General features: G+C 45.4%; 1 protein-coding gene across 6 annotated transcripts in view; it reads right to left on the bottom strand.

Annotated features, from left to right (window-relative positions):
* Positions 1–13070, bottom strand: part of PLXNB1 (plexin B1) — a 73580-nt gene that overhangs the window by 19420 nt on the left and 41090 nt on the right. For all 6 annotated transcript variants that reach the window (XM_040075979.2, XM_040075983.2, XM_040075981.2 and 3 more), the window contains exons 4-13: positions 10561–10743; positions 10010–10138; positions 8171–8271; positions 7364–7496; positions 6494–6650; positions 3557–3665; positions 3350–3458; positions 1919–2773; positions 1673–1798; positions 484–606 (exon numbers count right to left, since the gene is read on the bottom strand). In XM_040075979.2, coding sequence (XP_039931913.1) covers positions 484–606; positions 1673–1798; positions 1919–2773; positions 3350–3458; positions 3557–3665; positions 6494–6650; positions 7364–7496; positions 8171–8271; positions 10010–10138; positions 10561–10743 — 2025 coding nt within the window. The remainder of the gene's footprint in view (positions 1–483; positions 607–1672; positions 1799–1918; positions 2774–3349; positions 3459–3556; positions 3666–6493; positions 6651–7363; positions 7497–8170; positions 8272–10009; positions 10139–10560; positions 10744–13070) is intronic.

Genomic DNA, 13070 nt, shown 5'->3' with positions numbered 1-13070 from the left:
AAATTCACACAGCATCCAGAAGCATACGTGTCTGTTTTAATTTTCCCTGATAATTTTAAATCCACAGGCTTGCTTCTATCACCAAGGACAAAATCAGTATTAACAGCATTTTTCTTCTCACAAAAGAACAATCATCATGGAGGTTTGAGGAGTAATGATGCAGATAATGACAAACAAGAGCGCCTCAAGCTAAAGCAGGAGCAGCACCATGCTGGCCAGGTCAGAGACAGAACCATCCCCTACTACAGCCAGTACAGCAACAGGTCATGTGGCTCAGACTGCACAATCTTCCTGAGGTTGAAGGTACCAGTACTGGCAGGCAGCAGCAACACAGCTGAGGGCTCCAGAGCGCTAAATATTCTACAAATACTTACGCAAAATATGCTTTTTTCCCTCCACACCTTGCCTTCCATCCCACTATTTTGCTGAGCAAAACCAGCTCTTGCATGAACTGTGAAATGGCACAGGAATCCCAGCACTCACCTGGTTCATCTGGCAAGTGATATAACAGAGGGACTTGTTTGTTTCTTCTCCTTCCACATAAGCTTCCATCACCACTGTCCTCCCCTCCAAATTCAAGACACACTCATAGTCCCACTGCTGGTCCTGCAGGAGCAGACACATGGCACCATTTCTCAGTCACACAGAACTTTGGGCTGTACAAGTATCCTCCTGCCTCTCCAGTTGAGCACCTTTCCCCAGGCCACCAAGCCAGCAGCATGCTCCTTTCATTCCCCTCATTATGCCAACTCTATGTTATATTCTCTCTGCTGTGAGTGCCTCCATGTATGAAAGGCAAACCAACACAAAACGCCTAGAAGGGAGTGTGTGTGTCACTGTATGGAGAACTTAGCACAGGGGAAATTAAAAAAAACAAAACAGCGGGACTGTGAAGTTATGCCAGTACATCCCTGTGGAACACTAGCTTGGAGATGAAGAATAGAGTACACAGATTAGGGCAGAGCATGTCAAAATCAGTAAGTGTGTATTTCTCCTCCTCTGTAAACCTTCCACTGAATTGCTTAGATACTTCCTGTAAAAAAGCTAGATACACATCTCTCTGGAACCAGCTCTGCTCCTCTGAGCAGTGCAGTATGTCAGGTTGAATGTATAAAGTAACAATTAGACTGTGGGCTGCATGTTCTGAGTTGTTTTTTTGTCAAAGGTTACTAAATCATCTTCTGTCTCCAGAAGCAAAGAGAATATTTATCAGGGGCACACCCAAGAAACAGCTGTCAAGTGTGGTTTCCCCCACTGCAGAAGTTTCAGGTATGGCAGGAATAGCCACATTAACATGAGCATGCCAGAGAGGAAAGGGAACAGATGACTTGTCTTTAGCTTACGGAGACACAAACAAACAGGACAGATTCAGCAGAAAGTTCTTCCAAGAACTACCCTCTGCAGTGCAGCACAGGTGAAATTTAATCCAAACACATGCAGATCTTCTCCAGCAGGTTGTACACCTGTCTCTTTCTCTGGGTGACCTTCTACGCATCAATACATCCAGCGACAGAATTCTTTATGCACAGAAATAGGTTATTGCTCTAGGAGAATTCTAGGCAGAGTCACACCTGTATCTTACACAAATTTTCAGCAGTCCAGTGGTCAAGTTGCCCAAACAGTGCCCGGCATTAATGCAATTTCTTGGTGGTGATGGCATTGAGCTGAATACCTGATAGAGGTGGAAGTTCTTTCCCAGCAGGGTTATTTTCCTCACCACATTGACTGGAAACAGCGAAGATCCCTGGATTCCCTGCACACAGGGACATGCATTTGGACCCCAGCTAGGCTCTTCACTCTGAAAAAAACCACAGTACACAACCCCTCCTGTGTGCTGAAACACTAGATTTGCAATCTGTAAGAGAACTTCAAAGAGTTACAGCCTTAGACCGTGAATTACAAAATGCCAGTAATTTACCTCCTCCCAAAACTCAGGGGCATCATACTGATAATCGAGGTCAGGGTGAAGGATCCTGGGAAAGTCAGGGACATCCCTCTCTGAAGAATCGCCATCACCCGACAGAAGAGTAGAAGCAGAGAAAAGAGACGTGTCATTCTCAGCCTGCAGCAAATCCATCCAGTCCTCGGTGTCCTGGAGCTCCGCGCCTTCCTCCAGCAGCCACTGCGGCGGAGCTGATGTTGGGAGCTCAGAAACAGAGAGCTCAGTTCCTGGCAATCCAGGAGCATCATCAGAGACAACAGGGCTCCCTGGCACCTGGCTGGGGGTCTGGGGAGATGAGATGGCAGACGTCAGTGCCTCTGTGGTAGGAAAAGGACTTGGAGGCCCCTTGAAACTCGTGACATGAGGGGAAGGTGTTACAGCTGCCCCTGCAGATGTGAGCAGAGCGCTACCCCCGAGGGTGGTGGGTGGGTCTGTGTGCCAGGCCTCCTGAGCTGTGGCCGGCCCTTCAGTGGGCAAGGCCACGGGATCCACATTTTTAGATGGGCTGGAGAGGACTGATGCAGCAGGAGAAGTTGTCTCTGGCACAGTGACAGCAGGTTTGTCTGCCGGCGGCGGCAGTGGGGATTCTGTGGCAGCCTGGAGAGAGGCGGCTTCGGTGGAGAGGCTCAGGTGGGTGTAGCTGGGGGTCTCCGGCGCCGCCTCCGAGGCCGCGGAGGGCGTGACGTGGATGGGCTCCGTGTGGGGCACGGTGCTCGGGCCCACGTGCGCGGCCGTGCTGACAGCTTTGGTGGCCATGGTGGGGACTGTGGTAGAGGACTTGGTGAGGGGAGCAGCTGAAGAGGGATACACACTCGAGGCTGGGATCTGGGCCTAGAAAGAAACAACACGGTGGGATGAGAAGAGAGAAAGAAACAAAACAGACTAAAACCCAAGCAGAAGAATACTCCGTATGACTTCCTGTAGACAAAAGGCTGTTTCACCCTCTGGATTTTAACAAGAGCTACATCTTCTACCACCTTTTGCAATGGGATTGGGGAATGTTCACAGTGCAGAAGATCCAGCAACACTCCCCACAGATGCCTGCACTGGCCTCCTCTCAGAGAGGTCTGCTAGTCTTCAACCTCCACAAAAATGCAAGGCCAACTGTGGCAGCCACAAACTGGGCACCTGTTCCACCTCCCTCAGCTTGATCTTGTCCTTCCACTTTGACAGCACTGGCTGCATAGCCCCAGGACAAGGGTGACCTGCTGCATCTGACAGCACTTCCCCAGAAACCTGTAGTATCAGGCATGCAGATCCTCGTGTCACTCCAAGGGAAGTTCCTCTTTGCTCCAATAGCTCACCTCCTTGCTTGATGTGACTGACAGCTGCCATTTTACCTGAGAAGAGATCTGACTCACTGAGGCTGTGAGAGCACACAGGACTAGGACTGAGCAGGAGACGCACCCTTTCATTGTAGATAATGGCTCCTTCCTCACAGGTTGCTTTGTGGGTGCAGAGGTGCTGCTGGATGCACCAGTTACATCCCCAGAGACTGCTCACACACTTCTGGCACCTGGAAGAACGACAGAAAAGCAGCTGCTAAGACATGACAACCCAGAAAGTGATAGCCACCCTCCCTAAAACTACAGAAGAGAAAAAGCAGGTGCTCACGGTGCCGATTTCCACAGCAGGGCCACTGCAGCACAGTCATAGAAAGAGAAGTCCACAGAAGCAATGAAGATGTCATGGAAACGCACTACAAGCTTTATGGTGACATGATCTGAAAATGAAAATAAAAATTTCTTAAAAATGGAGCCCCTACAAGTTTGCCATACTGTTAGGAGACACAGCAAGCTTTAGGATAGACACTGTCAAACACTGAGACAGATTCCCTTCCAGGCTTCTAGCATCCTAATCACTGGATTATCCTATCGACACTAAAAACAGGTTGGACAAGTTCATCAGGAGCAGTTTGTGACAGCCTTTGCCAACCCATGGGAAAGAAGCCTAGTCTGAAGATCTGTCCATCTTTATCTCTATAATTCCACTCCATCTCTGTGTTACAGGAAGAAGTAACACTGAGGCTCAAAGCTGATTGTCTTCTTTTGTCATCCAAAGGAAAATGAAACCCTTAGAACTGATGTGCCCTTCACAGGCTGCCTTCACCTTCAGAGCTTTGTTCTATGACCAGACTAAGAACTGAGTCAGGGAAGAGGTTTATAAGATTTCTAATCTCACTTGCAACAACTGCAGGCTCATCTGCTTTAAAATCCAGGTCTTACATCAACTACAAGCCTCAGGATAGCCCTGTTCTCTTTGGGAAGAGACTGTCACTGTTTTCTGTAGACCAAATAGCTGCAGAGATGGTCAGAACTTACTGCAGCTGATAGCATCAGCTGGAAGAAGATATTTTGCATATGAGAGTACTAAATCAGCTAATTAATCCTGTCCCAGACAAATGCCTCCAACCTTAGAGTTGGTTATTAGCTCTCCAAATAATGAGAACATACTGCATTCTCTGCTCAAGCCCAGGATCTGCTGTTTCTCTAAGGCAGTTTGCAATAACAATAAGTAACAAGAACCTTGTGCACTGTTCCTCTCAAGAATGAGATTTTAGAGCTTCTCTTGCAAGTAATCTCTAGTCAGAACAAAACAATCAACATGTGGAGAACCAGTCAGGTCTAAGCCGGGCTCCTGACAGGATGGCAAGGGAAGCAGTATGCTAACAAAACCGTGATGAGGGGTGTATTGAAACCCAGGATGTGCAGAAAATAAGGGTACATCTTATGCAGCTGGAGGCTGGAGTCACTGCAATACTGTCAGCTCCTATCACTGTCACAGAGGTGATTGCATCTGGCAGTGCTGGAAGGGCGAACACCTCCCAGGATTTCAGGATTATGACATCATATTTATAAATACTCCTTTCTCCAGAAAGGCCATTATTTCCCATGACTGCCAATAATGCTGTTTGACAGAAGCTGAGGTTGAGCACTTGCAGACTGAGAGCAAGAGTTTGTGCTACTAACTTGGAGCTCAACAGCTACACATGATGGATGAGCTGGTATGCAACCTTTAAAATAAAGCTGGAAAATGGCAAATATTTTAGTGAACTGGGGAAAGTATTATAAGTAGGAACGGGAGAGTGTTGGTATCTAAGGCCCTAATGAGATCTCCTTTAGAAAACAATGTATGAATCTGGTTACCAGCTTCAAATTCATCTCAGCAGAGTACAGAAGCCATACAGAGAAGGAATAACAAAACAGTGAAGGAGAGAGGAAGTCTGAAGAACAAGTGAACATGAAGAAGAAGCTGACACAGTTAAACAGCAAAACTCTGTGCTAGGAACACCTGGCCATCGTTCACTGAGTGGGAGAAGCACTGCGGAAGCAAAAGGACAACACAAATAGATCAAAAGGACAGAAACCATCCACGAGCAAGTTTATGCTACAGAACAGGAGCCACTTGATAAGTCCCAGACACAATATGAAAGTAATGTAGGTAAGGCATCTTGGAATAAATGCAAGATTGACTTACAAAAGAGTTGATAAGAATATCTGAAGCCTGTGATAATGAGAACTAGGCTACGGCTTTATTTACACTGATTTTTCACAACTGTGCTTAAATTCAGGCCCATACAACTAAACAGAGAAGCAAAGGCTGCCCACTCGGCTTGCAGTGGCAGTGCATGAAGCCCTCTCCCCTCTTTGCCTGACCACTCTGAATGGAGACCTGGTGGGTTTGTTCCAGACTAAAGCAGTGTGAAAGGCAGATAATAAAATACTGCAAATAATATTGAAAATGAAGGTGTTTGAGATTGAATGAGCGTGTTAGCTGAATTCTGGTGTCTTGTTATGTCCATGGAGATTGCTTCATACCTATTAGCCAGCTGCATACTTGCACAGAAAAATCTGTTCAGCCATTGAGGTGAATGGTGTGGAATGTGTCCCAATGGACACCTGCCTTTTCCTTCAGATGAACAAGCTCTCTGAAGAGATCAGCTCATCAGAGTTCACACTGACAGGCTGGGTAAAATCCAATGCAAAGAAATCAAATCGAGAACTTTCCAGGTTCTTTAGAGTGGCCAATCAGCAATACTCAGCTAGCCATTTTTCACAGGCTGTGTATTTTCTGAGGTTATGCCACACTGAAGATTTATTTCTATCCTTAAGGACCATGGGTCTCTTCTTGTCTTTCCTTACATGTACTTCCTTCTCCCATTACATGGAATTTAAGAAGGTTGCATTTTGTCTGGTTTTAATAATAAAGCAATGAGAATTTTCTCTCCAGATTTATGAAAAAGCTGCCAAACCAGCCACCTCTCTAGACTGCATTTCAGATCACATTCAGATTTGCATACAACCCTTCAAACAGGATCTCCTTTCCAGCTATCAGAATTTGGCACTGAAATTGGGCAACAGCCCAAAATAGCACAGGATGTGTGTGACACAAGTAGAAAGCAAGCAGATATTATGAGGAATGAAATGAACACCTGCTGACAGTCCACATACATTCATGGTTGTTAATCCTGGCAATACGACGACCTTCAACGTACTTTCTCCCAACAATGTTATCAGAGCTATCATGCTCCATTTAAAGCATTTCACTAACCTGTTCCTGTTGGCAAAGCTGGTGCTTGGCTGGGATCTGGAGAAGGACACATGATTCCTGACTCGGTCAGAACTGCTGGGCTTTCATAATCTTCGAAATAACACGAGTAAAATTCTTCCTCGCGCAGAGAAGGTAAGTCCGAGATGGCCAAGAATATCTGTCAGTTCAGTAATAGCCAGTAAATAATTTGTCTTCACTTAATATAATTTTTTTATTCTCTTTTTTCAAAGGAAGAATGCCATAAAGTAGTTATTTACAAAAACATTCCTTTTCCTATAATGTCTCCTAGGACTGACTATTCCATTCATCATCTTTTGCCGCTCCTGAACTGAACTTGGCATCCCTCCAGCGACTGACAACTTCCCCCACTGCCCAAGCCTCTAGCAAAAGACAGGTTCTTGCCACCTCCTGACACAATGACAGACTTCAAATCACTCCAGCATCTTCTTAGCTTTTCTGCCAGCTACCACAGGATGGACAGGAGCTGTAATTCTGGGCCACTCCTTTCAGGCTTTCCTCACAGCAAGTGACAGAAACACTGAAAGCACAGACACAGGCACCTTATAGATATTAAAACAAGGAGGGCCCCCATCCAAGCAGGCATCACATACTCCAGAATATCCAGTAACTCTTAGCAGGCAAGGACATTTAGTTTAAAGGAATACAAAGAAACAACCAAAGAACTGAATTAACAGCTCGGCTGTTTCAGGAGGAAAGTGCCTCCTGTGAGGCAGACAACGTGCCTTAAGGTTCAGTGTTTCAGCACCCCAGTGAAAGCAACAGAAAGACTTGTGACTCCTCAGTTTGCAGAGGACTTTCTCTGTCCTCTCTGTCCAGTTTGGGCATTATCAGAGGACGACCACCACTCACATTTCTCTTTTCCTCTCTGCTGATATTTGCTGGAGTTAGTGACTGGACAGACAGACACTGCTGAGTAGAGTTAAAGCTCCAGAGCCACTGCTCACTCAGTCTGGAGCGCAAGCACTCGGAGCGACGGCTGCACCTGCAGGGAAACAGCAAGAAACCCTGTGAGAGACCTGAGCAGCAGTTTGTGTTTGGCTTCCAAGCAGACACTGGCTGTCTCAAGCCTTGCTAGAGTCTTGGGGAAGCTGCTACACAAGCCACTGAAGTCCCAGCCTCCCACCACCTTCAATAACAGGATGAACTGTTGTGTAATTATGGATGGCTAGGCACTTCTTGGACTTTAGGGGTCATCAACTAGTTCCTGTGATTTTCTACAGGGAAGCCGAGCCAGCAGGCAGGCACAGACACTGGAATAAACCATGTCTCATTAAGCAACATCAGCAGGGCGGCAAGAAGTGAAAGAGTGGTAAATAAGACACCAGAGGAAGAAACAAGACAGTTTCTCGAAACTTGCAGTGCGGTAGTTTGAGCTGAAATCAGACTAAAACAAGGCTGAAAACGAATGAACAGGAGAATTGTGAGTGGTGCGAAGACCCAAAAAGCAATGGAAAGATGCCCCTGTGCGCAACTGCTGTTGCTGCTCTCAGTGTTTTAGGAAAGCAGAGAGAGGAATAGTAAGTTAGAGCAAATATCCCACAAAGGAACTAAAAATAAACTAAATTCACAAACAGATATAAGGAAGAGAGTAAGTAGAGACAATCCCTAGGTGCTCTCCCTCCAAAATCCTTGCAGGTGAACAGAGATCTATCTTACCTTCCCTGAAGGACACACCAGCCACAGTAGGGATCTTTCAGCGCCAGACAGGACTCACAGTCCAAGTACAGGGAACACTCCATTATGGGAACCTTTACCACCTGTCAGAGAAAGAAATGAAAAGTGGAAAACAGAATCAAACACAGCTCCCAGGTCTTTGGCTTCTTATGCCTAATTAGGAAGTCCCACCATCTGTGTGCTCATCGAAACAACTTCATGACCCTCAATTTATCCTCCCACAAAGACAAAGAAAAAAGGAAAAATTTTCAGGACCATCTGAATGGCTGTTTCACATATTGGTGAAGGACATCTAAACATCAGGCTGCAGAGAGGCTCTGAGGAAAGCAAACCAAATTGCTATTCATTGGCTATTCTGCAAGACATTTTGCAAGGAGGAAATTTTATTTTGTCATAAAACCGCATTTTAACGAAGTGAATTATAGAATAGCTGAATGAATATCATCTCTCCTGACATACAGGTGACTGAAGCTGGAGACAGCAGCTACAGCTGAGGCCTCTGAACCATCTGCACTATTGCCCAGCTCTACCTGGCAAAAGTATAATTTTGACTGAAAGTAGACCCTGAAGCTTTGATCAACGTGGAACAAAAACTTTGTCATCTCGGAGTAAATTTTACTTGCAAAATTCTTCTGCTTTAACTTACCATCCTTGCTGATTTCAGCCTCCTGCCCTCTTTAATCCGCTACTACTCTTCAGCTACTACTGTCAGCTACTTTGAAATACCAGCTTCTAATCCCAGACCTATTACTTTTGCTAAGTAAATGATGTAATTTGCATCTTCTAATTGGCAGAACAATTACTGTTAAGGATATATTTCAGATTTCCCTAATCTTCTTCCACTCAAAGATTTCAACTCCTGCTTTGAAGCGTTACGAATTTTACAAGTATCTCAAAGTGCACTGGGGGAGTGAAGGGAAGCCGTGGCTCTCATTTTTTGTTTGCTCTTTCCTTCAGAGTAACTCAAGGACTGCTTTTCCTTTGCTAGGAGGATCCTTTTCTTTCCAGCTCAAGGAGCTGATACGAGTGGTGGTACAAAACCTCTCAAATAAAGTATCCACAGCTGGATTTCCTACTCAGCAGACACCAATATCCCAAAACCCTGAGGCATTGCAATGCCTCTTCTCCTCCAACTGCTTCTAGGCACAAACAGAATTACAGAAAGCAGGGGTAAAGAGAAAGATGCTTCACATGGGTCCTTCCACCACCTGATTTCATCTCCAAATCTATTATTACATCCCTGGTCAGAGAACACCTCTGCTATCCGAAGACATTTGCCACACATTTCTGATTTTTGTAGGTTACAGAAGAATAGCTTCATCTTTTTACTGATTAAAAACAGAGGCGCTACACCTTAATTACACAAAATCTCTTCTCTTTTTAATCTCCTGCAAAACCAAGACAGGTAACATGTGAACCCAGTGGCTTTCTTCTGCTCAAATGGAGATGCAAACCGTTGTCCAAACAGTTCCTGTTCAACACAGCGGAATCCAGGAATTGGTGGTCCCTTGTATTCATGCCAGCAGAGCAGCTTTTTACAGCCTGCAGCTCACATTCCTCCATCACTGCTCATACAGCCTGACAGACTTCAGAAAATGCACATGCAAACAAGCCATGGATTAAGGTAACAAGGCTTTCTCCATGCTTCCCCCAGCTTTTGGGGAAGGTCAGTCCCCACTCCTGTAAGAAGACTGGCAGGCAGCTGCTGCCCGGCACAGGCTTAGCCAGGGGCAGTTTCCCTCTTTCCCCACTCTCGTTGGCAGTTTGCCTGGACATCTAGTGCTTTCAACTCCTCTGTGGAAGGGATTGTATTGCTCTTACCATTGACTGGGTCATGACAAAGAGGTGCTCCTGCAACTGGTCGAACAGCAGGTCTCCACTCACCATGCTGTTCACCTGGATGGATACTGACGCGTAGGTGTGGGCCTCTCCCTGGGCTCCCAAGTACACCTGCCAGAGAGTCACAGTTGTGAGCAGACAAAGCCCCAGCACAGGAGCTGTAGGCATTCTCCATCCATTCTACAACAGGAACAAGCTGGAAGCACTGCTGTGAGCAAGGATTTTAACTTCCCACCAGAACCTCCGTGCAGCGACTTCAGCCACATGAAGCACATGCCCAGAAATACCTGAGAAAATCACATAGGATGCACCAGCCCCGCTGCTGGCTCAGTGCAGATGTAACCAAAGGCAATGTGACCACGTTTGGGGCATTCACATTTTCCACAGGCAGTAGAGGGTGAGAAGAGACCAACTGATAGTGACGACCCTTAGTAGGAACCCAACTTTCCAAGGAAAAAGAGAAATTGCCTTTTCCCCCTTCTGCCTGAGCATCCCCGGCTAGTATTATCCTTTTTGCTGCATGTAGCTCATACCTTGTGCAGCCTTCCTCTGCTGTCTCCCAGAAAAGCAATGGTGTGGCCATCTTCCACATTCACTGCCACAGCTGTCAGACGGGCCTCAGTTTTCTCCAGGAGCGGGGCTGCTTCCAAGGGTACCCGGCTGGCCATAGGGCTGGGAGTGTGGTCAGAGCCACAGGGGTAGGCATACAGGGTGTCCTTTTTGGAGGAATGAAAAGAACAGGGAAATCAGTACCAAAAAAATGGGTACAAATAATGTTAGCACATTGAACACTTCCCACCGTTCCCTTCTACTCAAATTTCCCAGCACTGAATTCAGCTTTTAGCCCCTCTAAGCTTTTTTTACTGAGGGCAAAACCACCCGTATTTTAATAATTAGTTTAGGTATGTTGGCTGTCTGTACCCTCACAGAACCCTGCAGACATTTCAGCCAGTTCATTCAGCATCAGTAATGAGATGCGTTGAAACTCTCACAAGTTCTCCAAAAAACTGCTGCTACACGCTGCCATTATACTGCTTCAGGGAAGATTTATTGTGTTTTTCTGAACAAAGGAAAAAGAAGAGAATTTCTGTTTCCAGTGCGAAGCCACCTTGCGACAAGTTTCACCTCAAGCAATTTGCATGGTTTTGTGGTAACACCTATAGGTTAAATTCTAAGCCTGAAGTAGAATCCCAATGCATCAGGACATACATAAACACAGGGTGGGACACAACCTGCTCCAAAGAGCTTACTAACTGCACCCAGGAGTCAAAGAGCACATACAAGAGACATTGCTGCACACTGCTTCAACCCTCCTAAGTCTTCTGAGAGTTCTGAACATTAACTCCACTGCCCTATGCAGAAACAGTCATTGCTCTGTTCCAGTTAGTTCCCTCTCAGTGCCACCAAACCTTCACTTACTGCTTTCTAAAGAGGGACAATGAAAGCTGCCAACTTATTATTTGTTATGTGCAGAGAAAAGATATCCCATTATGATTCATCTTTTTCCTAAGTAACAAACTCAGTCTTGTCTAGATAGTTCCTCTCTTGCTTTGTATCTTTCTTGGTGCCTTGTTCCATGTCCACTTCAATTTTACAGTATCCTTTTGGAGACTGAATGCAGGATTGTTCACCCAACAATTAATATCCAAACCACCATTTTTTAACTGATCAGTGGCTTGTCTTCAAACAATGTGGCTTGTGTAAATTCAAGATTTTCATCGTGAAATCCCTTATGGATAATGTTTTCACTCTCCTCTCCAGCCCCTTACTAATTACTCTGACAAAGCTGAGCGTGGAGCAGCGCATTAACCCTGCGGTCCATACTGACTCCAGCTCTCTCTCTTGCCTCAGGCAACGTGGTTCAATTTAGCCTCGTTGTGAGCAGGGTTACGTATTCCCTCTGTCTGATGGCTGTGGCTTTGCATTTGGCAGCTCAGGCTGCGTGGTACCAACCGGCACCAGGCAATGGAGCTGCCCCCGTCAGAGATCCATGATAACAGCACATCAGGGCATTCCTGAGGCGTCTGCTTATCTCCACTCACTGATCCCGTGGAAAACCTGGCCCTTTCTCCCATCTCCTCCCATTTCTCTCTCTTTTTTTTTTTCTTTCCTTCTTTGTGTGTGTTTGTGTTGTTGCTGGCTTTGTTTTTTAAATACTTGACTGCTTCCTGGAGAAACAAGAAGCAATCAGCAGCTTTTGGTAAGGTCTACAGAAATACCACAGTAAAATATATTTAACCTGCTCAGCTCTGTTCCCCTCTTAAATGCATTGTTATCTTAGCAGGGAAGCAAGGCTTGACACAGCATTTCCATTAATAATCCATGCTAGTTAGACTAGCACTGCTTTGAGTCCGCTGCTTTATTGTTTTCCTTTCAAATACTAATTCAATGGTTTTTCTGCACATTTGGTGCAAGGTTCTGACAAAGTCTGAGGAGGTTATAGCTTTTAACGATTTTCACCATCCTCTAAACTATAATTCATTTTTAGTGGCATATGTTTTTCTTACCACCTGACATTTGATTTCTAAGCTTCTTCCAATCATCTTCTTGTAACTTAAAGATTTCTATTTCTCCAGTTATCTAATTCCTTTAAGATTTATTAGGAAACAGGCCATTGCCAAAGTTCCATGCTCCAAAGCATTAAGTGCTTATTTTGAATAGAATTCTAGATATCTTTTGCAGTCTTTGTACAAATTCTGGAGCCTTATGACGTCATTACTGGCTGATTTTTCAAAGACTGCTTAAAAAATGTCCACATACAAGTCAGAAATATTTGTAAGCCAGTTGTGCTGAGCACTGCTGTTGCCTATTTGTGATGCCAAGGGCAAGTCACTTCACACACAACATTTATCTTCCAAAAACCAACGTGACCTGTGCAAGCTCTCCAAGCACTGGCACAGCCCAGCCGTGGCCTCGCAGGGGCTGTCTGTAAAAGGTATTTATATAAATTTACATAGAAGCTTGAACTGCTTGCAATGAATAAGATCTTGGCAATGTTGTAGAAAATGCACTTGAGGGATCATCAAGTATCTTAATGAAATGT

The sequence above is a fragment of the Hirundo rustica genome, chromosome 12, assembly GCF_015227805.2.
Source record: "Hirundo rustica isolate bHirRus1 chromosome 12, bHirRus1.pri.v3, whole genome shotgun sequence".
Taxonomy (NCBI): Eukaryota; Metazoa; Chordata; class Aves; order Passeriformes; family Hirundinidae; genus Hirundo; species Hirundo rustica.
The sequence above is the reverse complement of the archived record's forward strand: the minus strand, read 5'-3'. Positions and strand labels throughout refer to the sequence as shown.